Genomic DNA, 24,491 nt, shown 5'->3' with positions numbered 1-24,491 from the left:
TTTGCATCTGACTTGCAGGGTGTGATGAGCACTGCCTTCGGTGTCAGCACGCGGATGAGTGCAGCCTTTGTGAAGCCCCGTTTCTCCTTTCCAATGCTCGTTGTGTTCTCAAATGTGGGAAACGTTATTATGCAGACCACAGCCAGCAAAAATGCACAGGTAAGCTGTGTGAGCGTGCTGTGGTGGAAGGGGGACCAGGGTTGTGGTCTGTGTGCTGTACCCTGCCTTTTCTCTGCGAGGCTGAGGTGGAGGGGAAGCAATTGGATGGTGTGTTAAACTTGCTGCTGAGGCAATGCAGTCAATTGGAGAATTAGGTAACAGGCTGGATCTGCATTTATATGTGCCTAGTTAAGGAGGAATGAGGTTTGATGTAGAAGGCTGCTGGAGTGCGTGTATGTGTACACACACTATATAAATAACCCAGGTATTATATCCACATTTTTAGAAACGTTTCAGTTGTCTTTGTGGGTTGACAAGCTCTGTAGGACTTGAATGTGTATTTGGAGTATTTTTTGCAAATGGGTATAACAGTTAAAAACGTGTCTCTTCCATTTGGAAGATGATCTCAGGTTCTCTGTAGTCAATGGGAAACAGTGGTCAAAATGAGGAAGGAGCTTCTTAACAACTCATTTATCTTTTTGCCATTTCTTTTTGATCCTTTTTGTCAGGTAAGTAAGAGATCAATAGCAGCAGTATTTTTGTTCTGACCCCCGGGGACAGCTCTGCACACAAGTGGTTGCGTTGTTTCTGCAGAATCTCAAAGTGGTTGTGATTTCCATCCCATTCAGCTTGCCCTCCTGGATGCTTGGAGTGTGACAGTGGCAGCGTGTGCCACCTCTGTGACAGCACGACATTTCTGAAGAATAAGGTTTGCGTTTCTGCCTGTGGCCAGGGTTTGTATGGCAACACATGGACCAGAGAGTGTGAAGAAGGTGAGTGTCTCTCATGATAAAACAACTGAGCTGGCAGGTTTCCAGCAGATGTTAAAGCCAGGAGAAGTAGTTTTTGGAATCGAGTTTGTGCCATTTTGTGTTGACTGTTGAAAGTTGGCAGCTGTTTTTCTCCTTTTTTGTTTCATAAATTGTGAATGTACATTATTTTCTCAGTGTAGTCACTGAGTTGAGTATGGAGGGACATCTTTTCCATCACAGCGTCATTTAACATCAATGTAAAATGAAATCATATAAGTGAAATCAATGTAAATTAAATCATCAGTGGACAATGAAATCATGAAAACTAAATCAATGTAAAATTTATCTTCAATGAAAAAAAATATTTTAGGGGAAATCAAGTACTGAATCAACAGTAGTACTTACATTTTCTTTGTCCTAAATGAAGATTTCTGCAGGGCAGGCCAATGTACATGGTGGTAAGCCATCTGCTCAAGCTTCTCAAAATCTTAGTGGGGCTTTAGTTGGATTGCAGTTCTTCTTGAGATTTGTCCACCTAGGTCAGTAATGAACAGGGCATTACAAGGGCCTGGTCTGTTATCCAAAAGGTGACAGTGAGGCTAACACAGACCCTGGCTTTAATTCATTGAGTAATATCTTTCCCTTCTTTCTTTTTAGCCAGCAAGCCTCCCTTGAGCTTCCACGTGGGCAGTACCCTCACAGTAGGGATTGGCGGGGCAAAGCCTCTAGACCTCTCCTGGCTGGGTGTGTGTGGTCCGGATGGTGCCACGGGACAGCTCTTGTTCCATATGGACAACACTCCCTCCAACGGCAGGCTGGTGGTGGTGGCAAATGGGAAAGAGCTGCAGCTGGGCAGAGGCGACCGCTTCAGCTGCGAGGATGTGAAGGAGAAGAGAGTCCGCTTTGAGCACAGCAAGGAGAAACCCAGGTGACTGAGCTGAAACCTTTTTCAGAGCCCTTATCTTAAAAAAACCCCCAACTTGTCTCAAGAACAGGTATTTCCGTCTCTGTTTATGGTGTAAGACACCAGTGTGATCCAGCTCCCAAACCTGTTGTGATTTGGGGCTGCAGGTCTCATCTTTAGGATACTCCACTGCGGGTTTAAAACTGGCATATTAGTCTGGTTCTTACAACAGTTTCTTCACAGTGTTGGGAAGGTGCTCAAATAATGTCACCATTATGCTCTGCAGCATAATCTGCATTCAGCCATTACTTCTTTGCCTGCAAGGTGCGCTCTGTTAGTGTCCTGGGATAATTAGAGGTGATTAGTAGCTGGCAATGCTCATGCTGCAAGCAAGTTGCAAGGAAGCAGATTTTTCCTGCTGCCAGGCAATAAGCCAGTCGTCCTGCCAAATTTCACACTTGATTTACATCACCATAAAGCCTTGGGGCTAGGCTGATAGCAATGGAATTCTTGTAGATTTCTGCCTGTATATATCAGGGTTTTCTTTGATCCATTGTTTTCAGTAAGACTTTCAGGGTGTCTTTCTGATGGCAAGGTTTAGCTCGTGTTCACTAGGCTTGAGGCGTGTGTTTCTGCATCGTGCTTTAGTGTTTTGTCTGCCTAGCAGAGACAGTGAAATGTCAGGATCTCATCTTGCTGTTTAATGTTCAAGGTTATTGGGTAGCATTACTGAAAAGTAAATAGGATGCAAAAATACTGACAAGTGGGAGCTTCTGTTCCAAAGCCAGACAAGTGACATTATTCTTTAGCAGCGAATAGGTGACATTTAGAGTCAGTACTTTATCTTGGAGACTCCATCCTATGTGGGCAACATTAGTTAAGGGGAAATGAGGGTGTATTATTACATAGTTAAAGGTTTTTTACTACATGGTGTGACTGTTGTGAATCTTTAGAAAAAAAATCCTATAAAAGCATACTTGAAAAAGCTTGAGCTAAACCTTCTGTCACTAAACTAGTCATTTTTACTGAATATGTAATATTTTTGTCATTATTGAGTTGTGCAAGAGCAGTTCATTAATTTATATTCTCCTATATTTTGGCTTGGTGGGGACCTGTTTAGGAAAGGACAGTTTTCCTTGAAGGTCAGTGATCAACAGTTCTTCTCCCATCTTGAGGTGATCAACATTCAAGCGTTTTCAACACAGGTAATGTAACAAAGCTTGGACACAGCCACAGGTTTTGTACCATTTGGAACCCTGGTTTCTTGCAGCAAGAACAAAGTAGCTGGGCAGAACCTGAGGTGGAGTTCAGGTCAGGCAAGTTAGACACAACTCTCGCTTAGCTGAGAGGCAGCCAAGCGTCCTGAGGAAGAACTGGAGCTGGCGTAAGTGACTGAAGAAGCTGGCCCCTGTAGCTCTGCGTGTGCAGGGAGCTGTACCTCTGCAGTCGTAGAGCAGGGATCAGTGAGAGCTGAAGAGTCCCTGCTGTTGAAATGATTCTTTGGATCCACAGATGGTCTAGTTCAGTTTCTTACTGCAGGGCAGTTGAACAATGATTGATCCCTATGGCAGGGATGCTTTAGACAGTCAAGAGCATTTACTTCAATGCTCTGTTCCAGGATAGGTACCAATTAAATCACTATGAGGTTTCCAAAGGAGGCTTTGCAGCTTGCGCAGAGCTTTTTTTCATAGTCAGGCTGTCCAGTTGAAAGCTCAATGAGAGAGCTTTGCTTAAACTGAATTTCTTGAGGCTACGTGGCATATTATAGCAGTATAAAGAAACTTTATAAAAAAAAAGTGCAAGTGAGAGTCTGCTACTCACGAGCTCAAAAACGTGCTGAGCTCCCAACTTGCTCACTGCACACCATGCTGGGGGCCTGTGGGGAGTCTCCAGTTTAATGTATTTAGTGTTCCTTATAGGAAACAGCTCCTCCCAAGATGCATAATTTCTGTGGTTCTCTGACCATTTCGAGACTTTGCACTGCTTGGGTTTTTCCCCAAACTGGGATCCTAGAGAGGTGGTAGTTCAGAGTTAGGAATTACAGGAGGTTTTAATTTCACTTTGTTGTTTTGCATCTTTGGATTCCATGTTGGTCATTCCATAACTTCTGGAAATTAGAAGTGTTCTAGTTTGTCCTTTAGTGTGAGACAAACTACGGATTTTGATCCTGTCATGTGTATATTGATTCTGGCTGGTGCTGAAATCTTTGCTCAGGCTAATCTCTTGTTTAGCTCAGTTGGATATTCACCTAAGTAAGAGCTGCAGTCACTGCCCTGGAATACGTAAGTGGGGTTTAATAATAGGAATTTTGCCTGCTGATCCTTAATAACCCTGGTAAGTTGTACACAGGTGAGATGGCAGCAGTAAGCTCTCGGATGAGTGTTCCCAGGGCTTTGACTTTGTCTCTGCAGGATCACCTCACTCCTGCTTGGCAAGGTATTACTAAAGGCAAGTGCTGTTTATTGGGATCAATAAAGCCTTCAGGCTTTAAACTTTCTTGATGACAAAGAACTAGAGAACTAATTTAAACCAGCAGAAATGTGAACTCAAGCTGATCTTCATTCTAGGGTGAATAAGGCTGTGTGGAGTGTTTGAAAATAAATAATGAATGATGCTGAGGACACCCAGTTTTGCTGTCTTTGAGATGGACTTGATCAGTCTGAGACAAGCAAAAGCACATCATTTGGTTGATTAATTGAGTCATTTCTACTTTGAAGCATTACTTGAAGCTTCTGCCTCTCAGTTTGACTCACTGCTATTAGTATCCTGTGTAGGTTGCTCTCCCTCTCCTGGCATTCTTCCTTTTTTTTTTTTTTTTCTTTTTTTTCTTTTCTTTTCTTTTTTTTTTTTTTTTCACTTTCTGAAACTCCTTTTAGACATATAATATGGGCATCTTGCACAGGGTCTTATTCTCCAGCACCAGCATTCTGAAAGACACCAAAGATGTCCAAGCTCTAGGTTACGCACTAGGAGAACATGGTGCGTCTCCATCCCCAACCCAACCCAAACTGATTCTTCTCAGACATAAATCTTCAGCGTCTCAGATGCCTGCATTCCAGTTGGGCCAGTGAACATGCATATAATCTTTTCAAAATTATTGGACTCCGAGTTTCCATTTTAATTTCCATGGATGGGTAATAGGGCAAAGCTATGTCCCCTTGTCTCTTGTCTGTGCAGACAGCAAACGGAATACAGGCTCTAGCTGAGAACTAAACTGCTCACTGTGAGCGTCTTAATTTTTTTTCCTTTCCTAAGCTTATCATGGCATGAGAATCTTCTTTTAATGTAACTACATCAGTCTAAATTGCTAGATATTCTTAGATCTGCCCAGTGGGGTCAGGGGAAAAGTACAGAGAGTGATTCTTTGCTGCTTAGAAAGAGGAGGTTTCCAGGGATGAAGTGAGCTGATTTCCCTAACCCCACATTTCTCATTCCAGACTTTGATCATGATCAAATTGCTATGATTCAGCAAACACCAAAGAGCTGCTTTTGCGTTTCAGGCCCCATATGTGTTCAGAAATGAGGCCCTCCTTGTCCACAGAGGAGAGATTGGAACCATAACAGAAATGTTGCTTGGTGTGAGAGACAGTGACAACCCTCAGGATGTTTTGCTGATGGTTTTAGAGCCGCCGCGTCACGGGCGGCTGATCAAACCTCCTGGAGACTCAGCTTCTGGAGTCCATATGTTCCACCTGGATGACCTTGCTGGTGGGCTGCTGCGTTACGCTCACGATGGCTCTGACACCCGAGATGATGCAGTTCTTCTCCAAGTGAACGATGGATACCACTTCCAGAACATCCTCTTCCACATTAAGATCGCTCCCAAGGTACGTGCTGTGACATAAACCCTTGCAGGTAGATTAGAAGTCTGGAGAGATATGGCTGTGTCCCTGAGGTGTCACTAATCCTGCAGTAGTGACAGGCTGTGGTCAGAGGCAGGAGAAAGTAGTGGATTAATGGGGTTTTGGAGGTTACATGAAGTTTTTGATTGCCACAGGAATGGTTCATCTGAAGTTGTGCAGCTTTGACAATTCAAAGTCCATGGTTATTTGATAAAAATGTTTTCCAGAGTTGTAGGTGAGGGTTTTGTGATGAGTTAGAGAATGAGGGGATGGGGGGGGTGGGGGGGAGGGCTGGTGAGGTAGGCAAACCAGTCACTGGAGTGATGGGAGTGTGATGGGAGATGTGAAAGGACCACATATGAACTAATCAACTTGGGTAATAACGTGTACCACTGGTATTTGGGGAGTGATGGATTCTCCCAAGGTCACGATCCCTGCTGTTCACTCAGCGTTGCTCCCCTGAAATCCTTCACTTGGTGCATCTTTCTATTTAATAACTTCCCTAGGGACAGAGCACAGCTACCAAAATCCAGAAATTATTCAGAAGTGTTTTAATTTTTATTTCTTGTTTTTATTGCAGTTCATAATTAAATAACAGTTGTTACTTCTGTATTTGGACATGAAGCAGCACTTTGCATTAAATTTTATAGAGGTTACAACATTAAAGTTAGCAAAAGTGGTGCTTTTCCATTTGTTTATGAGACAAAGCCCAGTCAAACAAGGCATAAAATATGCCCAGTATGTGTGGTAGATCCTAGAAAAAAATCAAGTTGCTGAAGTGCTTGCAAGCACTTCAGTTCTGGTATTGTGCTGGTGTAATAAAAAAGGAGGAAGAAAACCTGAAAATGTCCTTATCCCTTAGTTAATATGAAAGGGCAATGGAAAAGAGAGCTGTCAGAGAAGAAGTTCACTGTTTGCAGTCTCTTTATGTGTGGATCTGAGAATTGCACAATCTTTGAGTGCTTGCAGTCCGTGACAAGGAGTTAGGAGGAGATGATGCTGCCCCTCTTTTGTCCTCTTCTCTGCTGTGTTCAATGTCTTTCACAGGAGCTTGGGTGTGAAAATTTGAAGGAAGGTTTCCAAGAGCTATGTGTGTGATCTGCATAGTTAGTACAAGGAGGGCCTGATCCCCTTTGGACCCTGCAGGTGCTCCTAAAGCTGTGGTAGCAATTAATGATAATTAGCAACGTGACTCACACATCAGCCGGGGAATGAAAAAGGGAGTTGCTTTCAAAGCTGGTGCTGAGTTATTAGACTGCTGAAATAAGAGCAGCCCTGCCTGGGGTTTCTTTACTGTGGCCCTGAGGAGCCTGTAGAAGACCAGTAGGGCTGCAGAAATGCTTGGGCACCACTGCTTTGTTCACAAACCTTTTTTTTTTTTTTTGCTATTGATTAATCAGGTTCTTGTAGATGCCAGTTACAGTGAATTGCCGAATATAGTTCCTTTAATTAGCTGATTTTGTGCTCCCTTGTCTCATTATCTTCCCAAGTCTCTCTGTGCAGTGCTTGGCTACAGAGAAGAAGGAAGGTGGTGACAGGGGTGAGAGCGGAGCAGCTTTTAGTGCGCAGGCAGAGCTGGCAGATCCCCAGCTCCTGCATCATCCTAATTGTCACCTTTGTGGAGTAGCCTTGGGAGCTGAAATGCATGCAGGGTTTGTTTCTGAAAACGTGCTGTTGAGACACACGTGCAAAGACACTTGTTTGGTTTTGGGTTGTTTTTCTTTTTTTCGTTTGGTTTACATCCAAAGATTGCTAAAGAGCGTGATAGGACCCTGGCTGGACGTGTGGGAGATCAAGGTGAGGGGGTTTTAACCACTTCTCTCAGTACACAGAGCTTGTTACAGTCTGCTGATGGATGGTTTTATATAGTGAGTTCTGTTGTGAAAGGACATTTCTAGGATTCTTATTTGCTCTGGTGAGATACGTCCCCTCTCAGTGCAGTGCTGGGTCCAGCTCTCGAGTCTGCAGCACAAGGACATGGACGTGCTGGAGAGGGGCAGGAGGACGCCACAGAACTGCTGCAAGGGCTGGAACCCCTCTGTTGTGAGGCCAGGCTGAGTGTTGGGGTTGTTCAGCCTGGAGAAGGGAAGTCTCCAGAGACCTCATTGTAGCCTTTTGAGAACTGCTGGTGCTTCATTTTTGGCAGAGGACCACCAGTGGTGCTCCAGTGGGGAATAAGGAGCCAATGCCGTAGAAAATAGGATTGTAGGCTATGTACTGTAATTCAGAGGAGGTCAGACCTCCCCACATGTGATCTGCCTGTTGCTGATGGGACATGGAAGCCTTTTGTTTCTGAGAGGTTAGAGGGAGTACAGAAAACAAGCAAAAGATGTTAATTTTAGAGGTTTGTTGGACCTTTAGAGGAGGTTCTCTAGAGGAGGACCAGCTAAAGGAGGTCTCCAAGATATTTGTGTCTTGCCCTGCCTGGGAGCAGGTAACTGAAGCACGGACCAGGGAGCCTCTTGGCTTCCCTGGGCTCTCTGAAAACATTTCTCCTGTGCTGTGAATTCATTCACACAGTTTGCTAATTGTGCACTCAGGTACCAGTAGAAAAAAATTTAAACTTCTAATAGGATTCAAGCTGAACACAGGGAGAGCACTCAGACCAGACAAAAAAGAGATTACCAAGCAGAAAGAGCTGTTACATGGATGTGTTGTTATTAACAGGCACGACTGCAGCATCAAAGCCAGGTGGAAATGGTATTGGAAAACATGGGACTGGTTTAATGTGGCCAGTGAAGGACACTCAATCTTGTAGCTATCAAAAAGCCAGAGGGTTCCACATTTATGGCAAACCCGTGACCTTGTGTTTAATTAACATTCACTTAGAAATATTTTCTTTCCAAACAGTGCATTTTTCCAGTCATTGCTTGAAGTGTGGCTAGTCTCTCTTTCCTCTCCTTGCACAATAAACCCAGGGACCTTTCTGGCCTTTATAGTTTGTCTCCTGTTGCAGGGTTATGCTTTCCTAGGCCTCCATGTCATGATGTGATCAAGTTGATAACGTCAGAGGAAAGTTATCATATATATTGGCAAGATTCTCCTGGCTGGCACAGGGTCTGGTTTTCTTCTTCACTGTTCTCTAAAAAACATTAAGCAACCACTGTGCTGGGAGACTCGACCTGACACACTCTAAGACCATGCAACATTTAAAAATTAACAGTGTGCAAAATAAGCATAGTACCAATCAAATGGGTGAAAGTTGTGCAGCAGGTGTGTCAAAATGGAGCTGGGAAAGCATCCTTTAATATGATTCTCTTTCACAAACATCTTCTGAGCTCTCTCTGTTGCAGATTCAGAACAACATGGTAATGAGTCATTTATCATTTTTGGGATGACATATGATTATGTAGCGTAGTAAATGAGGAGGAAGATGATCACTTACGTGGAGCAGTCAGGGTTTTGACTGATTATGTAGTTCCCCACAGCCAGTTTCAAGGTGAGTCTGCAGAAATCAAGAAGAGAAATCACATTTACAGCAGCTGGGTGTATAAGAATGAACCCTGGCACAGAAAAGGTCACGGGGATTTTGGTGGCCTGCCCAACAGAACATGAACTGACAAAGTAACTCGGAGCCAAAAAGAGACTAATTTGAAGGTTAGAAAACTCACCAAGTAGCAAAAGACTCAGGCAGATCTAAGTTTTACAGAAGTGGTTAAGAGATGACCATGGGTGTGAGTCCCCACACAGAGAGAAGATGCTTGGTCTAAAAGTCTTTCTAGAAGTATCTTCTAACTTAGCAAAAAAAGGGAGACAATGAGGATGGTGGTAACAGGGAGAAAGAGGTCAAGGAAGGTTAAGGTCAGCAACAGGAGCTTAGAAACATTGGAGAACAAAGTCAGTTCTACAGAGCAAGAACTGGGTCCAAGTGATATAGATGAAAGTTGCACAACCATTTCTTGAAGCAGAAGAAATTCCAAAATACTCTGCTTGACCCTTTTCACTTGAAAATCTGTTTGCATCAGTGCAGCATTGCTGACGTTGAGTTAAACCTTTTCCTGCTGTCCCCCCGCATACAGAATGACAGAAGGCCTCAGCTGGTGACAAATTCCCTTGTCTGGGTGCCCCAGGGAGGCATGCTACAGATCTCCAAGACAATTCTGCACGCCAAGCTACCTGGTGCCCGGGACTCTGAGATAACCTACACCATCATCAAGGACCAACCAAGGCATGGTAAATATCTTTGGAGTTTTGTGGTCAAAACCTAGCATTATAGGGCCTTGCTTTTCACCCCGTGTGCCCCAAGGTGTCCATCTGCTAAATAAAAGTGTAAGGTTCTGGTTACTTCTGGGGAAAAGGGTGTTCTTCCATGGTATTTTGTCCACAACAAATAGCATTTGAGGGAGTATTTCACTATAATACTATGCTGAGGAAGTGCTGCTGACCTCATCTTTTTCTATGCAAAGTAATGAAGCACTATTGTCCTGCCAAATAATCTGAATTTCTGCAACTGTGTTTCTCTAGTGGTAGTTAAATTCTAGTGGATTTACAGCCTTGTGAGAGCAGAGTCTTACTCACTGCCAAAAGATAATATTCTAAAGTGAATGTCTGGTTTAATAGCAGCTTAAAGTAATATCTACCTCGAGAAACTGCTGAGCAGAAGTTTACCATGGAGAACTGGAGAATTCCCTAAATTCCATGGCATTTGATTTAATTTCTACTAACGGGATGGCTTATTGACTCAGAGAGGACTTGGTGATGTTTTCATCTGTGTATAATTCTTGTCTCCAAATTCCTTTTGGGAGGCTCTGGTCTCATCTCTCAGAGTAACAGCTTTCACAAGCAACCCCATGCATGGGACTGCAGCTTAGAAAATACCTTTCTGCACCCAGGCCAAGGAGGAGTGCAGAGGTACTGGGACTTGTGGCTGAGATACAAACTGAGAGAAACAGGATGGAAAAGAGAAGATGCCATTTGTGGAGGAAAGGGAAATATGGACAGAAAAAAAAAAATAATATTTTGCTTCTCAGCATTACCATTTTCTTCACTAGAACCACGTCTTTAAATAGTGTATTTTGTACTTGTATGAAATGATATAATTGTTTTTAATTTGCTGAGCCGGATAAAAGTAGAAGATCCCTTTAGCAACATCAGTGCAGATTTTTTCCCTTTTCCTGGTTTCCCCAATAGCTGCCAGTATCTGATGGAAACATAGATGGTTATTTTTGCAATTTAGAAGAGAAGTAATTAATTTGTATTCCCCCTTTAGTTTTTGGCAGATGAAGGACTGCCTTCTCATTTTTAATAAGCATTTACATGAAAACAAGATTTTTTTCCCTGAGGAGCTTGTCTCCTGCTGCCTAACCCTAACTAAAATTTATAATCCTGTATTAGTATCACTATAATTCTCTCTTTCTTAATTAATTACAATAACACAAACAAGTTTGTAGCTACAGGTGAGGATTAAGCAGTCGAAATCAATGTGCTTCAGAATTTCATCTGAAATACTATTTTGCAGAAAGGGAAGAGAAAAATAAGATAGACAAATGTAGAAAATGGGTCCTGAATCAAGGAGGGCTTATCTGCCAGTCATAGTATTTGACTGCTGGAGGAAATATTCATACCTGTAGAAAATGTATAATTTGATTTTTAGATAGGGAAGAAAACCACTTTAGAATTAGCTACTATGCTTCTATAGTATAAATGTGTGGAAAAAAAAATACTTCTTTATGAGTAGGTATTGTTACAGCCTAAGCTGCTCCACACAACATACATTCTTAGAGGATGAAATTTCTCAAGCTGATGAAGACTGGTGTAAGTGTCCACAGTTCTTAAAATAAATGAGACCGTAGGGCCTGAATCCTCTAGACAGCCCTAGAAATCACTGCTGTGGAGTCTCCATATATTTCAACTAAATGCTCAAGTGTGCACAAGTTGTATGATGATGTGTGTAACCTATCAACAGGTGCTTTTCTACTTCAAAATCTTTCTCATGAGACATGTAAGTAGACATCACAGAGTATTTCCTTCTGGTCATGTTAAATATTCATTCATAAGAAGGCATGCATTTTGCTTGAAGCAGCTCTGTGTAATAGTTTCTTTTCTGACTTTGGGCAAAACAGCTCACAGACCCTAACTCTCTGGATATGTGATTTAGAAATCATACAGAAGATTAAGGTGGTGAACTCTCATGAGCAGAAGCATAAGATCAGGAACATAATTAGGGCACTGATAAGGGAATATTAGCATAGAGTTTGATAAAATGTAAGTATGTTATTTCAGCTTGCTGAATTATATTTTTTTTATGACTCCAGCTGTTGGAGGGTGGGTTTGGGAAATGAACTGGGAGAGCTTCTGGTGGATATTTTGCAGAACAGAATGATGAATGCTGGAAGGAGACTTGAAGCCATCTACAATATATGTGGCCTCTGAATTAGTAGCCACGAGGGATACTTTCAAAGGGTAGTGGAAAAGCACAATATACAACTGACAAGTTATTTAAAGAGCAGCTAAATTATATATAATCAAGAATAGTAAAGGTAGGGGAAACATAATTTTTTCACAGATTATATGTTAACTCCAAACCAAGTAAATTACATTGTAAAATAGAAAAATATGCCGTTTATTTCAATACTGTAGCTTTTTGTCAGCTTTTAATTTCATTTGTGTGTGGTTAGGAAAAACCTTCACATCAAGGAACTCTTCTCTTGGTGGGTAACTCTTTAAGTACTTTTACTGAAGTCTGTTGAATGTTAGTAGTGACATCAAAATCCAACCCTTGCAGGCGTGGGTGAGGAAACCAGTGGGACGTGTCCCCATCCTGCTTTTCTCTGTCACATCTGCAGTGAAGCCAGTGACGTTACAGTCCAGCGGGGAATCTAATACAAAAATCGGAAATAAGCTGGATGTTGGAGATCAAAAAAGCTACTAACTCTTTGGAGTAAGAACTACAAACAGGGGCATATGGACTTTCTATAGAGCCTGTGTCCTAAAGGACAGAGGTCTTTTACTAGATCTTTTGAAGATCTTTTCAAGAGCTCTTTTCCAGTTGAAGATTTCTGTTCAGAGGAGTCAGTTGAATATACTTTCTGGCATAACAAGTCCCCAAAAGAGCTGACTCTGAAAAAATTAGTATACTGTATTCTGATACTTAAGTTGTACCCTTGAGAGGAAGATGGATAGTCTGATGCAGTGCTTTTTAACCCCGATTGTCTCTCCTTGTTACTTCACAGGAGCTGCAGAAAGCAAGGCATGTCCTTTGTGCCAGTTTTTCTGCTCAGTTTATCCCAAATGGGCACATTTCAAGGTTGAAATAGGCTGGTCAGTGGGCAGAATCACATTTGGGGAGTTTAAAGTTGCAGATCCTGTTCTTTGCTTAACCGTATATTTCTTCTGTGTACTTACATGAGTTACTTGATCTGCCCTTTGCCAAAACAGGAGATAAAATTGCCCTCTGGCAGTGGGATGCTACAAGGTCCATTAGCATTTTTTAAGAGCTCTGCTGCTATTTCTGTTGGTCACACTAGATGGAAAAAACTAAGACTGGGTGGACATCTGTCTTGGATGCTCATTAGCTGGTGAAAAGGCATCTGTTCTCCCTTGTTTTCTCACAAGTTGAGCCCTGGCTCTTCTTGCTTTGCCCAGGTGAAGTGGTGCTTCTGGTTCCAATGCCAGCAGATAGCCCAGCAGACTCGTGGCAGCTTTTGCCTGATGGAAGAGCAGCCTCACCTACAACCTCTTTTACCCAGCAGGACATCAACGAAGGCATTGTGTGGTACAGGCACTCTGGATCTGAAGTAGAGAGTGACTCCTTCCAATTCCAGGTACTGCTCATCATGTCCTCACTGGTTTGATGCCTCACTTGCAGTTCAGACAGGTTTGACCTCTTGAATATTGCATGGAAATACATCTCCATCTCATAAAACCTGTAATATTTACTCCAAGTGCAAAGTGTTCTGAGTGCTTTTTTTATTTTAATTGTTTGTTTTGCAAGCCCCAAACACCTACTTTCTGCAGTCCCTAAGCTAATAATTTAATTTTTGCTATAGAGTACTTCTTGCAAACAGACCAAAAGGTACAAATACTCGCCAGCAGATGTAATACTAAAATAAATCCCACCTCCCCACAGGTTTAACAGCCATAAAATTCCTCAGACAGGTCCTTGCTGTTTGCTTGGAAGGTTTAACAGCCTCCCCCATAATGCTAAGCCTACATAAGCACTTGCACGCAGTGTTTGTTACATCTGGTTTTACAAGGCAGAAGTTATTACTGTAGCACCGGCGAGGCAATTAAGGTAATTTCTAAAGTAATTAACATAAGTGATAATGAGGAATTTGTGAGCATCAGTGTTGAACAAGCTAATCTTTAGCTTAATTGCTACTTTCCTCTTCCAGAGTAAGCATTTTGCATGAGTTAACTGTTTGGGTTTGGTATCTTGGAGCAGTAGCAATAATTGTACGGAGAGTCCTACTGCACAAGGAACCCACAACTGCTCGGGTCGCATCAGGAGACCATGACACATCTGTCTGAGCCTTGAACCATGGATGGTGACATCTCAGAAAGGGCAACATGTTGTTTTCATCATTATTTTGTCAATTACAATGACAGCAACTCAGAACAGGTCCAGCAAATGCCTAAAATAAATTCATTCATTTCATCAGAGCATGCAGTTTTACATGCTTTCTTGAAATTAAGCTTGTGCTGCTAAAATTAAGCAGCTTTATAACTCATTGCTACAGGTTTGCTCTTATGAGTTAGGTAGCGTTGACTTGACTTTGGTGGTTTAGTGGCATACTGAAAATTTTTATAGGTCTCTGTGAAACACGAGCACATCCTTTCTTGGAAGATGTCGGGATCACAGGGAGTCACTGCCAAGGCAGTGCCATTATTAAAAGACTGGTTATTTTCACCTTGTCAGCACAAGTGATGGTCATTTTGAGGGTGGGAGGAAGATTTAAAAACCCATTATTTTTTCTGTTCCTGCAATGAAAAGTTCCACTACGCTATACAGACAGTTGGAGTAAAATTCAGCAGAACTATGGCAGTGACTGGAGGAAGCAGGAATAAAAAGTGGGTAGGGAGTTAACAGACAGGTATCCTTCTGGTTTCTCAGAAATCTGTTACTATTTAAAGGCCTTTTTTCCCCATCAACTACTATTCATGTATGCTTTGGGTTAGTATCTTTGCCTTCCCAGAACAGGAGGAGAGGACAGGAGAAGGAGAGCTTGAAACCGGTCTAGAAATGCAGTGGGTGTTCTCTGCCAGGTATCCATTTGTGTGATCTTTCCTTTGCAGGTGTCCAGCTCTGCTGGGCCACAAACCAGCTTGGAAAGCCACGTGTTCAACGTTGCTGTTCTCCCACAGACACCCAGAGCACCTCAGCTTTCCCTCGGATCCTCTTTGCACATGGCTGTAAGTGTGAACTGGCACTGCTGACTGGTGGTTTCTGTGTTCCTGCTCTCCTGGCAGCAGCACACAGCGACCAGAGCCTCGCATAGAGCAGTAACCGCCGAGGGCTGGTTCCTGCACTTCAGTCCTGCGCTTGATTCAAAGATGGAACTAAATCTATGAAGCAAGGGTGTGTGCACCAGATAGATAGCTGGAGTAGGTATGAGGGAAAGAAGACAGGTTAGAAGAGTAAATGATGGAGGGGGGAGAAAACACCCATAAAAAGTTGAAAAACTCAGTATTAAAAGTGATGAATGTATGGACTGGAAAGGAGAGGGAGAGAGAGAAGGAAAAATACGCTTAACATCTTTTATGGAATTCTTGCCCTTTCCTGCAAAGCCATTAGGAATGGCAAGAGTGAAAAACTGTGGGCTAGAGAGATGTAATGAATAGATCTTGCCAGTAGTGCCACTATAAACTTTATCAGAGCTGGAGCCCACCCACATTAGAAAATTTTCATCCATCATTCTGACATCAAGAACACAGACTATATATATGTGGAAAACATTCCGATAAGCCCATTCAATCTCCGTCTGTGGAACTGAATTACCTTTTCTTGCAGCATCTGCTCTGGGAATGGCCATTTTGATAAGAGTAGTCTCTCTAATGTAGTTATTTCCATGACTGTGTTAACTGAAAGGATGACCTCAAAGTTTGAAGTTGGTTTTGTGAGCTCTCTGACTCTGATGCATGCCTTCTCCATGTGTCTCCGTTGCTTATGTGGGTGAAGTCCAGCTTTCATTTCTACTTCTGCTGTCTCCTCTTCTTTGATTCTATAGGGAGGGATCCCAAGTGCATGAACCAGAGGGGAGCTTCAAGGCTTTGTGCCCGCATCACCCATTGGGACACACAGAGAGCCAGGGCCCTAGAGCAGAGAGTTGTATCTAGACACCACCTTGGCTTCATAGCTTTGTGGGGCTTTCAGATGGGACCCAGGATCATGGAGTAGCAGGCCTGAGCTGAGCAAGGCAGGGCAGGCTGTCATGAGAAAGCAGAGATGAGAACTTGTAAGAAACTTGAACAGAGCTGAGGCTAACTCTTCAGGGAGGAGTTGCCTGCAGGGAGAGCTGGGTCTACAAACCTGAGTGTAGCGTGCAGTCATCTTTGGTGTTACTGGCTTCTCATGATTTATGTAGAGTGAGTGAGGTGCCAGCAGTACACTCAGCATCGTCAAACAGAAATCCTGTGCCCTTGGGATGCTCCCTGACAGATAAAAGCACACTGAGAGGCCTGTGCAGTGCAGGAGAACAGATGTGGCAGACTTCCCAGGGACAATGGGTCCCCGGGAGGAACATTCTAAGGGGCAGGCAAAGGATTTCTCAGCCAGCACAGCCTGCCAGGCATGGGACCAGGAAAAGCCAAAAGAAGTGGAGAGAAAGGGATTAGTGAAAAGTCCCTGACACAACAGCTTTGTCAAGGTTTAAAATAGTGTTGACCTTTCACGGGCAATAATAAAACATGCTCATACTGCTACTTGGAGCAATAGCCAGCAATGTATCTTCCTGCTCTTGACTTTCTGTTGTTGCCATTATTGACAAAATTGATGGGAGAGACGTCTGGCTGAGCCATGCAGTGCTGGATTTTATAGCTAATTACACACCACAAAATTCAATAGCGCCATAAAATACATTTTACTGAGGGGTGCCTCACAACCTGCAAGTCCTACCTTTGGGAGAGACAAATAGGCCTTGGAGGCAACTATGAAGTAACCATAACCTTAAATCTTTTCATCATAAAATTGCACTTCCCTTGCATCAATGTGATTGAGTTCTGTTCATCCGTCTTCAAACTCCTTCAGAATTAGACTGGCTTCTCGGCTGAAATGCAAGCACAAAATCTTAAGTCTTCCCAGACCTCCAGCCTTGTCTTTGAGAGTCCTACTGAGAAAGGTCAGAGAAAGTTTGGTGACTTTTTGGTGGTTAAACTGGACATAACATGTAGACTGTTTCTTTAATCAAGTTACCCGTTCCCCCATGTTGGCAGAAGGAGCCTGAGCTTGGCTCTAGCTGAATGCAAACTATATTTAAATACAGCAAAGAAAATTCTCTTTCAGTTGATTTGTGGGTGAATTTTCCCATGACTCTGGCCTTGATGCTCATGGTCTAATGTGTTTATTGAGGTGCTGGAGGACCGTGTGACAGTGATTGAGCCCCATCACCTCTCCTTTGTAGACCCGGAGATTCCCAGTGAGAAAATCCTGTTCAACGTGACTGTCCCTCTCCTTCCTGGCCAAGGCAAGTGTACCTATGCAGAACATGGCAGCTTGCTGCTGAATGCTTTTTGGGAACATCTTATTTTTCACTCAGCGTGTCACTCTGGGGAGGCATCTGTTAGTATGTCCAGCTTCCTTCAGTAGCTTTCAAACATCTAACCCTTTTTTTTTGGCTTATTTAGGAGTAAGCTGCAGAGCTCAGACGGTTTTCTTACTGTTGTCTGGAATATATTGAGTGTTGTAGCCCATGGCTTTCAGTTTTACACGTCTAGTGAGAGGCATTTAAAGAAGTGACTAAGTGAGGAATCTCTTTAATTTCTAATATCCCAAGAACCCATCCTTGATGCAGTCACAGCCACCTGACTCATTCAGGAGCCACTGAAGGTGTAAAAAGAAGTATCCAGGGAGCAAAAAAGAAGCTGTGGCCTTTGGTATCTTGTTTTAAAAATAATCTGGGTTCCTGCTGTTCATACTGAGCTCTCTGCTTCTGTAGGTATCGTGGAGCATAGAGACAGGCCTCTCTCTCCAGTCAGGTATTTCACCCAGGCAGATATAAACCATGGTAAGATTGCTTATCGTCCACCGACCGCAGCTCCTCACTTGAGAGAGATCGTTGACTTCTCCTTTGCAGGTAAGGAACAAGATGGTCTTTGTAATGCTGTGTCAGAGTGGTAGAGGCAGCTGGACTCCTGCTCTTCCTATAGTCTTGGAATGACTTCATGGTTATGTCCTTACTCATGAGGACGTGAGGCTTGAAAAATACAAAGGAAGTAGGTGCAGGAGTGTACCAGGAGTTGACCCGTTTCTTGCGACCTCAACAATATTTTCCCCTGTGGTTTGGTGTGGCAACATTGAGTGAGTTATGGGGAATATCTCAGTGCTCACTGCAGCATTTAGTGTTGCCAGTGCTAGTACTGGATGCTGCACTGGGCAAAGTGCTCAGCTGCTGCTGTGTGGTTAGGAGCTGCTGCCCCTCCTGTGCTTGATACCTTTGCTGTGCTGGGGGTTCAGTCCTGGAGACTGAGACTAAAATGGATGAATTGAATCAATTTAGCCATGATATTCAAAGACTTCTACCATTAAGAGGAGTAACTATCTGGAGCAGGGAGTGGCAAAAATAGGACCAACTTCAAGCCTGTTTGACTGGTTGATACACAGGATTGTGTGATGAAGTTCATGGTCAATGCAGTTCTGTGCATCACCATGCCCTCCGCTGACATCAAGGAGTTTCACAGTTTGGAGGAGGGAGTGGTGTGTTGCCACCTGAAGTGAAGGCAAGGAAGGAGTGCTTTCCTTGGGGAGGAAAAATTCCAGTCTGGCTGAAGGCCAGCACTTGCTTTCTCCAAAAGCTGTTCAAATGCACATCATATGCTTTCCTGTCCTGATCACAATTACTCTGACCTTGTGTTTGTCCCATCAGGTCTCCCAGAGTCAGTGAACTTCCGATTCACAGGTATGTGACCAATTTGCTCTTTCCTGGCCAAAGCAGTTTTTATCCTTGTGCCCTTCACACTGCCTATTACTCCTCAGCCCTTCTTCTCCTGCAGGCACACCTACTGTTGCTTAGTAGGAATTTCTGGAAATGCACATGCCTGGGGAATATTAATTCATCTGTGTCCCAACAATGTTCTATAGAAGCTGAGCTGCAGCTCAGCAGAGACAGCTTTTTCCAGTAGTTGTGTGGAACCTGTCCTAAAAGCCTGACTCATTCCTGGCTTTCCCCACTGTGAACAAGGACACCAGGGTTTTAGGCTGTTTGGGTTGGGGTTTTTTTGAAACGCTTGCACAATTAGATTGTTATTGATAAGCTGCCTGCTTCTTTACCACATCTTTTTCCCTTTCCATGTGCTTTCTAGCACAGGTATGCAAAGTGATCCCTCAGCAAGGAGCAAGTCCATGTCCTGACATAGGAATTCACCTCATAGATATATAGAATCATAGAATCCTAGAATCCTTTAGGTTGGAAGAGACCTTTAAGATCATCAAGTCCAACCATTAAGCCAACACTACTAAGTCTTCTGCTAAAACAGATCAGAATCTGTCAGGGCTGGAAGGGACCACAAGCATCACCCAGTTCCAACCACTCTGCCATGAGCAGGGACACCTCCCACTAGATCAGGCTGCCCAGAGCATCATCCAGCCTGGCCTTAAAGAGCCCCAGGGATGGGGCCTCAACCACCTTCCTGGGCAACCCATTCCAGGGTCTCACCACTCTCATGGTGAAGAACTTCTTCCTCACATTCAGTCTGAATCTACCCACTTCCAGCTTTGCCCCATTCCCCCTAGTCCTGTCATTACCCGATATCCTAAAAAGTCCTAAAAAAGTATGGCAGATATTATGTACACGTGCATACACACAGACTTCTAGGAGTTACTTTTGTCTTGCCAGGGGTTCAGTTAGGTACAAAGATCAATATCCTTGGCAGGTGTGAACTGCGTACGTCCATAGACAAATGCGGGAGAGAAGTCAGTGATGTGGGATGGGGATTTGGTACAGAAGAGTGAATTTCCCAGGTGAGTCTCTGAAAACACATCCCTACACTCGGGTGTGGTTTTTTTCTCTGTCTAGTGTCTGGTGGAGAGCACACAACCCCGGAGATGGTGTTTGTCATTCATTTGCTCTCTGCAGAGCAGCAGCCTCCAGTCTTCCAGATCGCAGCTCCATTCCTGGAGGTCAGCCAGGGGGGCAAAGCCACCATTGGTGAGTAGGGTGCAATTTTCTGGGGTTTGTGTGTATGAACACATGCACATCTCTCTCATAAAGTGAGGGCTTGCATAGCTATGATTTGTGAGCCATACCGGCAATAAGTTTTTCTGATACAGCCTCTGATCTGAGCCTCACCGGGAGACTAATTGTTTCCATGAAACCAGCAAGCTCTTGGGCTAAGGCAGCTCCCAAATTAGTTTACTTTTCATGTACTCACTGCACTACAGTTTTTTGACTCCATTCACAAGAGCACATCCCAAAGCCTGAGGGATATTCCCAGTGAGGTGTCTGGGGATGCTGAAGCTGTGTTCTCTTTCCCTGGCACAGGGATCCAGTTAGCCGTGAGCGACACGGACACAGCTCCCGAGGGTCTTTTCTTCGAGCTGGTGGAACCTCCCCATCATGGCATTGTGCTCAAGTACAGCGCAGGCGTGCAGGAGCGTATGAGAGCAGGTCAGTTCAGCAGAAGTCGTCTTCTTCTCAGAGGGGGTCAGCAGGAGAGGGGTCAGCTGGCTTAGTTGACCAGGAGGAGACAGGTGCCTCTGGTAGATATGGCTGTACCAGGCATGCGTGGACTCATCGGCAGTCACTCTGTTGTAACAACTATAACCAGCAGCTAATCGAAAGGGATGTTTTGTTTTACATGGTAATTTACATCCAGAGTAAATTAGTGAAGTACCATAGTCAACAGTTCTACTGAAGTCTGTGTAAACCTGCTGTGATCCAGCAGACAAAAGCTCCTGAGGAGTTTTACTGTTGATTTTGGTGGCAGCAGTTCCCAGTGTGTGATCAGATAAACAAATATTATCTGTAGGAGACCAGTGCAAGCAGAAGACATGGAGAGGGAAGCCTTATCTAGCTGTGACAGGTAGGAGCTTGAAAAGCATCTGGGAGGAAAGGAGGATCTGTGCACTCCCTGAGAATCATGGAGAGTTGCTCTGTCCACGAAGCTGTGAAAGCTACAGCTTTCCCTCTGCCCTGCATATGTACTAGCTCCTTAATAAATGTCTTCATCACTCACATCCTTGTAAGGATGGTATTAAATGTCTGCCGAGTACATGATTAAACCTTTTGCTAAACTGGGGGCTTAGGTCATTCGGATTGGTGCTTTGAACAGTATCTTTCTGACTTGTGCCTTTTGTTTTTGGGAAGGTGACACCTTCACGTACGAGGATGTCACTCGAAACGCTCTGCAGTATGTTCATGATGGTTCATCAGCAGCAGAGGACAGCATGGAAATCTCTGTCACCGACGGTGTCACCACAGTGACCACAATGCTGAGGGTGGAGGTGTCCCTGATGGATAACAGCGGCCCGCAGCTGGCCCCGGGCTGCTTGTTGGCAATCACTGTGGCTAGTAAAAGCTCTGTGACTCTCTCTCGATTGCACCTCGCTTATGTTGTAAGCTTTCATCTCTTCCTAAACCCAGTGAATTCTGCCAGCTTCCCTTTCCTTATCCCCTCACAGACTCTTTGCCACACACACTTCTGCTGTCAGTGTGGATTCTTGGTAGAGAGCTCAAGTTTTGATGGGATTCTGACCACTGCTGCCAAAAATGGGATAACAGACTCTTTCATCCAATGGACTTTTAAGGCTATCCCTGTTTGACTCTTAACAGAGGTGAACTGCCACACTAAACATGAGAACTGAGTTAATCCCAGATTTTTGTATCAAACAGACTTGCTAGTAAGGAACATGGATTTGCTAAGTGATAATCCCTTGAAAATTTCAGCCCACTCACTCCCCTTCCAAAAATTGCCTGGTTCTTTTTCTGGACATATTAGAAGGCAGGGGAGATTTAAGCAACCCAAGGTACTGCACTCCTTTGGTAGCTTGGAGTTGGTCCCGAGGACTGTTGTCCTGGTTCCGTGTAAAAAGGGGTTCAGGGCAGGACCCACACGGAACAGAACTATGGACTCGCCTCTCCCCCACCCCCTCGAGAGAGAGAGAGAGACACTTTTTTAAAAAATGAAGTATATTGTTCAACAAGGAACAGGAAACGAAAAAGGGGGGTAAGGATAATAATATATATAAAGATCAGGGGAATAATACAAAAGATAAAATATACAAAACCCTCAGAAATGGTTCCAGAGTCCCACGGAGTGAAAGGAGAACTTTCCTCTCTGAGCTCCAAGGCAGGAGTGAAACAAAAAACCACTCCCTGCCTCTTATCAGAGTGTGTGTGGGAAGGGGAGGGAATACAATGGTTTCACCCCCACCCGGGGTCCTCCCAGTTGCTGGAAGGTCACGCCCCCATTCCAAGCCTCAAACCACAACAACTGTGCACTGTACAAGAGTCATCCTGCTGGCAAAACTCAGAATCAGAATCATCAGAATCAGTTCAAAGAGATCTTTGAGATCATCATGTCTGAGGAGATGATGATTTCTGCTTTGGCTCTTATCTTTCAAGCAACCAACGAAAATTTGTAGAAGAAAGTTGACATCTGACGTTGTGATATCATAGAGATGGTTGTATTTAATGTAGTTAAAAAGAGCCAAAATCACCTTTTAGTTTAATGTGAATCTGGCTTTTGCAGCATTGCTCCACATTAACCTTTGTTAGTTACCAAGAACTGAACTTACCTCTCTGTCTCTGTCTGAAGCACTGCTGGGCAGCAGTTACTCCCTGTGCCAGCTCACTTAGCTCACTTTATCTGGAGTCAGAAAAACCATCTTACATAAATGGTCCAGTCCACTAGGAGTGTAAAGTAATGTAGATGAAAACCCAGCAGGTTTATGTCTGGAAGTGTGTGGTGATGACAAGGACACAAAAACCTCTCTGAGCTGAGAGAAAATAAAAATATTTTGTGGTAGATCCTGAAAATGTCAACCCCGTTGGCTCTCTTCTAATATTTCCCTGTAAAACATTTTATTCTTCCTTCCATTTTTAGTGGAGGGAAGCAAAAGCTAATCTGGTCTTTGTTTTGATTTGGTTTGTTTCTTCATGTTTAGGACAACAATTCTCTTGACTCAGAGATAAGAATCCAGTTAATATCTCTGCCTGCATATGGCACCCTCTTACGGATGTCGGGCTCTCATGATGATGAGCTTTCCAAGGTTTATAATTTCACCATGGAAGATATCAACAGCCAGAGGATCAGGTATCAAAGAGCTATTCTCCTTCAAGCCATGCCAGTTAAAAGCTCAGCAGGCTTTCCACAGGGATCTCTGGGCTATATTATGGTAGTACAATGGATCAAAGATATTTTTTTCCTTTCTTGGCTCTTGTATCCTGTGAGATTAGGAATGAGAACATTTCCTGTGTGCAGAATTAGGTATTTATGTGTGTTTTAAATGCCAGTAGTTGGTGTAACTTCAAATTATTCAAATTTTTTTCCATCCCCTCAACATCATGGTGATACTTTAGGTAGGCAACACATGAAACAGTGATTTAAAAGAACTCAGGGGAACGAATGTGAAGGAGAGTTGGGAACTGAAATACTCTTGAAAGAGTCGTGTTCACCTCTAAAGACAAGGATGATATGTATTTGCCTGACTGTCAGTGAGACTCCCTGACCCCTGTTGTGTTCTGACTTTCACAGCTACTCCACCACATTTGAGACCAGCAATCAGCCAGTTACGGACATCTTCCACTTTGCTGTTTTTGATGCTGATAACAACCGGCTCGACAGACAGATGTTCACCGTCACTATCATGTCTGCCCAGACAATGCCATCTCTCATTGCTTTTGCTGACCATATCACTGTAAGTGGCTGCACATGCAATCCTTGGAGTGCAAAGGGTTAACAAATTCCCTGGAAGTCAGAGGAGTTTGTCAGTAGGGCTCCATCACTGAACCTCCTCTGCTTACCTGTGTTCTAGGCAGGAGCTGGGTTCTTCCCTAGGGTGTCCCGTTGATATCACTTCAACAAGTCTGACTTACCCCTGTTTAATATTCCACAGAATCCCAGAATGGTGGGGGTTGGAAGGGACCTCTGGAGATTGTCCTGTCCAGCCCCTCTGCTGCAGCAGGGTCACCTAGAGCAGGTTGCCCATGATCACAGCCAGGCAGGTTTGGAATCTCTCTAGAGGAGGAGACTCCACGACCTCTCTGGGGAGCCTGTTCTAGGGCTCTGGCACCCTCAAACAAAGAAGTTTTTCCTCATGTTCAGATGGAACCTCCTGGGTTCCATTTTGAGTCCCTTGTCCTGTCACTGGACACCACAGAAAAGGGTCTGGCCCCGGCCTCTTGACACCTGCCCTTCAGATATTGATAAGCTTTGATTAGATCCCTGTTCCTCTTCTCTTCTCCAGGCTAACCAGCCCCAGGGCTCTCAGCCTTTCCTCATCAGAGAGATGCATCAGTCCCCTCCGCATCTTTGTAGCCTCTGCTAGACTCTGTCCCGTAAAGAGAGAGATTTTACCCCTTGTTTCACCAGCTTGTGTGTAAAAGATGAGCAGAAGACAAGTCTGAAAACATGTGATGTTTTGGACTGATACAGAGCATTTCAGACTCCTTATCAAAGCCTTTTGAAGTTGTCTCCCTCCTTTCCAGCTTTGGATTCCCCCTCCCTTGCCTTCAAAAGGCT

At 43.8% G+C, this 24,491-nt stretch overlaps 1 protein-coding gene across 1 annotated transcript in view; it reads left to right on the top strand.

Moving 5' to 3' along the window:
* Positions 1 to 24,491, top strand: part of FRAS1 (Fraser extracellular matrix complex subunit 1) — a 96,742-nt gene that overhangs the window by 45,516 nt on the left and 26,735 nt on the right. Inside the window, exons 23-38 of the mRNA XM_008947743.1 lie at positions 19 to 159; positions 789 to 932; positions 1,569 to 1,839; positions 2,936 to 3,020; positions 5,316 to 5,642; positions 9,677 to 9,830; positions 13,242 to 13,420; positions 14,892 to 15,008; positions 17,164 to 17,278; positions 17,750 to 17,887; positions 18,677 to 18,709; positions 19,826 to 19,957; positions 20,291 to 20,416; positions 21,116 to 21,363; positions 22,915 to 23,063; positions 23,505 to 23,667. Coding sequence (XP_008945991.1) covers positions 19 to 159; positions 789 to 932; positions 1,569 to 1,839; positions 2,936 to 3,020; positions 5,316 to 5,642; positions 9,677 to 9,830; positions 13,242 to 13,420; positions 14,892 to 15,008; positions 17,164 to 17,278; positions 17,750 to 17,887; positions 18,677 to 18,709; positions 19,826 to 19,957; positions 20,291 to 20,416; positions 21,116 to 21,363; positions 22,915 to 23,063; positions 23,505 to 23,667 — 2,522 coding nt within the window. The remainder of the gene's footprint in view (positions 1 to 18; positions 160 to 788; positions 933 to 1,568; positions 1,840 to 2,935; positions 3,021 to 5,315; positions 5,643 to 9,676; positions 9,831 to 13,241; positions 13,421 to 14,891; positions 15,009 to 17,163; positions 17,279 to 17,749; positions 17,888 to 18,676; positions 18,710 to 19,825; positions 19,958 to 20,290; positions 20,417 to 21,115; positions 21,364 to 22,914; positions 23,064 to 23,504; positions 23,668 to 24,491) is intronic.

This window comes from Merops nubicus, unplaced genomic scaffold (assembly GCF_000691845.1).
Source record: "Merops nubicus isolate BGI_N331 unplaced genomic scaffold, ASM69184v1 scaffold18439, whole genome shotgun sequence".
NCBI lineage: Eukaryota > Metazoa > Chordata > Aves > Coraciiformes > Meropidae > Merops > Merops nubicus.
The sequence above is the reverse complement of the archived record's forward strand: the minus strand, read 5'-3'. Positions and strand labels throughout refer to the sequence as shown.